This window comes from Palaemon carinicauda, chromosome 20 (genome assembly GCF_036898095.1).
Source record: "Palaemon carinicauda isolate YSFRI2023 chromosome 20, ASM3689809v2, whole genome shotgun sequence".
NCBI classification, from domain to species: domain Eukaryota; kingdom Metazoa; phylum Arthropoda; class Malacostraca; order Decapoda; family Palaemonidae; genus Palaemon; species Palaemon carinicauda.
Genome location: NC_090744.1, coordinates 95879260 through 95884259, shown reverse-complemented (window position 1 = coordinate 95884259; position 5000 = coordinate 95879260). Strand labels below are relative to the sequence as shown.

Below are 5000 nucleotides of genomic sequence, written 5' to 3'. Positions count from 1 at the left end.
CACGAAATTTTGTGTGCTGGTTTTTCCACTTACTCGCGATTTTCAGATCATAACTATGTTCTCACCTTCTCTTCCAGTGTAGACATTTGTTACTTTTAATTGTTTAATGGCATATATATATATATATATATATATATATATATATATATATATATATATATGTATATATGTATATATATGTATATACTGTATATATGTATATATATGTATATATGTATATATATATATATATATATATATATATATATATATATATATATATATATATATATAGATAGATAGATAGATAGATAGATAGATAGGCGAGTTGGAAGACCTAAGCCTACATAGATAGATTGATAGGGGAGTTGGAAGACCTAAGCCTACATGGCTGATGACTATGAAGCGTGCAGCAGATGATCATGAATGGAGAAGTATTTAAATAATGCTACAAGATAGAGACTACTGGTGAAATCTAACAGTTGCCCTTTGCGTCAATAAGCATAGGAGATGGTGAGGATATAATTTATGTAGCTTTATATTATATTATATATATATATGTATATATATATACATACATATATATATATATATATATATATATATATATATATATATATATATATATATAATATATATATATATATATATATATATATATATATATATATATATATAATATAAAGCTACATAAATTATATCCTCACCATCTCCTATGCTTATTGACGCAAAGGACAACTGTTAGATTTCACCAGTAGTCTCTATCTTGAAGCATTATTTAAATATTTCTCCATTCATGATCATCTGCTTCACGCTTCATAGTCATCAGCCATGTAGGCTTAGGTCTTCCAACTCGCCTATCTATCTATCTATATATATATATATATATATATATATATATATATATATATATATAGAAATCATCTCTTCCTACGCCTATTAACGCAAAGGGCCTCAGTTAGATTTCGCCAGTCGTCTCTATCTTGAGCTTTTAAATCAATACTTCTCCATTCGTCCTCTCCTAGCTCACGCTTCATAGTCCTCAGCCATGTAAGGTCTGGGATTTCCAACTCTTCTAGTGCCTTGTGGAGCCCATTTGAAAATTTGGCGATTTAATCTCTCTTGGGAAGTGCAAAAAGAATGCCCAAACCATCTCCATCTAACCCTTATCATGATCTCAACCACATATGGCACTCTATTAATCTCTCTTAGTTTCATTTATAATCTTGTCCTGCCTTTTAAGTCCCAAAATTTGTGAGGGCTTTGTTCTCAAATCTACAAAATCTGTTGGATATTGTTTCACTGTCATACCACGGCTCATATCCATAGAGTAAAACCGATCTCACTAAACTGATATATAGCCTGATTTTAATGTGATTTAATTTCCAAATTTTTCTTGACCTAGTCATTGTCTGACTTTCTTTTTTAAATCTTTCAGAATTCTGCAACTCGTACTAATGTGAGTTTTATAATTTATATATAACTCTTAACAATTGCCATGTTACATATTTCAGCCATAAACAAACTAACTATAATGGGTCCGTAAAGGGAGGTTCCCATCGTATCCTTTGATAGGTTTTAAAGTAATTAGTCTCATTTAAAGAGTACCAATGGACTACTATATATTCCAGAGTGCTATAAAGTTCTACTCAATTATCCTTTTTAATATCCTCCTGAATAATAGCTTTCAAAAGCATCGTTCTCGAGTAAAAATATTTCCATCTAAAGGTTGCTTATGAATGGCAGATGCAAGAGACAGTGACACTGCCCTAGCAAGCAGGACAATGCCCTAGAGACTAACCATATATCATATGATCAAGAGCCCAAGTCCCCCTCTCCTCCTAAGTTAGGACCAGGGAGAGCCAGGTAATGGCTGTTGATGACTTAGCAGGTAGAACTATAGGCTCCCCCAAGTCCCCTTCCTTAGTTCACAAGGATGGCGAGGTTGCAGACACTATAGAATTAACGCTTTTGAGCGGAACTCGAACCTACGTCTGATGATCACTAAGCAGAGACGTTCCCAATTTGGAAATATATCTAGGCCATCTTAGGTTCATGATTTTGTCTGATCCACACAAAAACGCAATTTCATTTGCATTAGTTTTTTAGAGTTAGGCCATATACCATGGCGTTAGGACAGGCCATTCAGTGCTCTTAATTCAATTTTGAATCGTAAGTTCGACCTATTCTCGGATGGCACAAAGTCTGCTGAATTTATTGTCACATTCGTTAACCTTCAAGTTGCTTAGTTACAATTACTAGTAATAACTATTTGCAACTTACTAATTTTTGGCTAAAGCTTGATGAGTTAATGACAATTTTGTCATTTTAAAAAAATAATGTTTGTAATGAATTAGTGTCAACAGATCTGCTTAATTTCACTGCCTCTTTTGCATAGTTCAACAATTAATGTTTCTATAATTAGTGTCAACAGATGTTTAATTTCATTGTCTTTCAGTTTAATATTTTTTATCCATAATGAATTAGCGTCAACAGATCTGCTTAACTTCAGTGTCACTTTTGCATAGGTCTGTAAATATGTCCTATGTTACTTCCATTTTTTTTTTTAGTATAGTATTGCAAAGAATCTCATTTTCATAAGTGACCAATCATAGTTTACAAAAATTTCCCATTTTTTTCTAATCGAAAAATAATAATTATTCTTCTAAGGCTATTTATAGACCATCCAATTACCAGACTTTGTTCTAGGAGATTCATTTTCAATTTTAAACAGCAACTTAATCCATCCAAAATCTAAATGTCAAGTACTGACTTTACCTTTTGTATGTAATTAACATGCAGAAAAAAATATAGGTACAACGGTTGGGTGAAAAATAGGTAAAAATAAAAGTAAGTTTATTTTCTGTAAATTACTTTTTACAATATATATATATTCGCGCAGGAAGCACAGAAAAAAAAATATATTGAAAAGGAAAGATCAGCTTCATCACCAACTCTACCGACCTCAGGTACAATTTCATATACAACAAAGTGTATATCCCCAAAATATCTTCCTTATTACTGTCAATATAACTTTTTTTTTTTTTTTTGCATAAGAACAGCTCCGGTTAACCACTTGAGATGCATAATTGTTAATATTAAAGGTCCTCTCTTTAGTTTTAACAAAGTTTTTAAAAAAATAAACAAAGATGTTTTTTAACCTTATGATCACGATAACTTTGTACTCCTTGACTTAAATAATTTTTTTTTATTCTTTCCCTAAGAGGTAATAAAAGAAGTGATAACCCTATTTGCCAATGCAGAAGGGCACCGCAAACTGAAGGGCTAAGAAACATGCCATGATTACCCTAAGGACATATATATTGAGAAAAAAAATGGAGAACTGACATCTCAAAAATTCTGCAATTGTGTTTTTGGTGTTCAACTACAGATATGTTTATTAAAGTTATTAGTTGTGGAAAAAAAATAGCAATTTGACCATTGATACTAACACCGGGAAGAACACTAAAACTTTGACAAACATTTCTCAACAATTCAGACAAATAAAATTTTTAAGTTTATGACATAAGAAAAAAAAAATATTCATTTGCACCACAGATATTTGACCTCAACATGTCTCGTTCTTATATGTATTTTTTATATGATATAATATCCAAGAAAAATAGATTTCTATGAACTTGCCATTCAAGAATCAAATTCTATTTAGAAAAAAAACCTTAGCGAACATCCTCGATATATATACATATATATTCTATTAAAACCCTTCATATAATTCTATATATATATATATATACTGTAATATAGACTTTATCACGGGTCCTTGGGGCTAAAACCGTTGAAGGATATAATGCGAGCAGTGATAATTAAAAAGACAAGACTAAAAAAACCGCAGTTTCTTTTTTGTTAGCTTAAAAATTAATCTAAAAAACATTGTCCTCTGCTATTTACTTTTAACTTGTCCCTCTAATTCTCATAGCTTAAGTCACAGCCAAGGAAACGAACGCCCCAAGTTAAAAGAAAAAAAAAAACATGACATTCGTACAATTAAAAAAAAAAAATAATGTCCCGGAGAGTAAACAAAGCCCTCTTACAGCTGACATTCAACATCTTTCCTTTTCATAAAACGAAGCCTAAATCCTTTTTTAAAAAAATGTCACGTCCTTATTTTGTCAAAACTATTAAATAGTTGTGACAATTTTTTTCAGGAATCTGGCATAATATGACTAGCTTCAAGATATGTCCGCTTACACTTGAATAAATCTCCCGGAGCGGAGGACGAAATGTATGTGATTTGGGAAGTGAAACTGACGGAATGAATTTCAATATTGGATGAAGTATTAATTTAATATTCATAACGTCTTGTTAAAAAGGGGGATGGGGGTGAATTGTTCCATTATTGGGCGGACATTTCCATATCGAGAAACTAGCATCTATTACAATAAATCAAAAATTAAACTCGGCGCTAAGGCCTATTTTGTCTAGTTGAAAAAAAAAATTACATCAAGACAAAAAAATATAGTTCCTTCTCTAACATATAAAGAGATCAAGGTAAGTTTGTTTATCTTCAAATACTTTTCATTTCACAATAGAGTACTGAATCAACACACCTGAAGCGTCCACTTAATTTAAAAATTCAAAAGTTCACGTGAAACAACACATCATCATGCACCTTTCTAATACTCTTGGGTAAATTCACTCAAACAATAGGCATAAAAAAATCAATCATGATTACTCCTTTTAACCAAAAGTGCTTTTTACATATAGATATCTCAGCAGGACGCTCAGGCCTACCTTCGTTTTCACGTGACTTGCTCTTCCTTTGAAGCTGGGAGTGTCATGTCACACTCGAGAGTTTGTGTTACCAAATCATCACAGATATGCAACGGCAAAAACCTCAGATTAATTTATACTTTTCATGTCTTTCTTCTTTCCTCCGGCGAAGAGTTCAGCTACGCCGCCGTCGTACTGCTGACCTCTTCCTCGACGACGCCCTTCATGACTGCAACTGGAGGGGGTGTCTCTTTTCCATCCGTCTTCCCCTCGCCCCCTTCCGCCGGAGA

At 32.3% G+C, this 5000-nt stretch overlaps 1 protein-coding gene across 1 annotated transcript in view; it reads right to left on the bottom strand.

The window, feature by feature from the left end:
- Positions 1 to 2823: 2823 nt before the first annotated feature.
- Positions 2824 to 5000, bottom strand: part of LOC137614330 (protein HEXIM2-like) — a 3492-nt gene continuing 1315 nt past the window's right edge. The window contains exon 1 of the mRNA XM_068344093.1: positions 2824 to 5000. This exon is cut by the window's right edge and continues 1315 nt beyond it. Within this exon, the coding sequence (XP_068200194.1) occupies positions 4890 to 5000 (111 nt within the window). The 3' untranslated portion in view covers positions 2824 to 4889.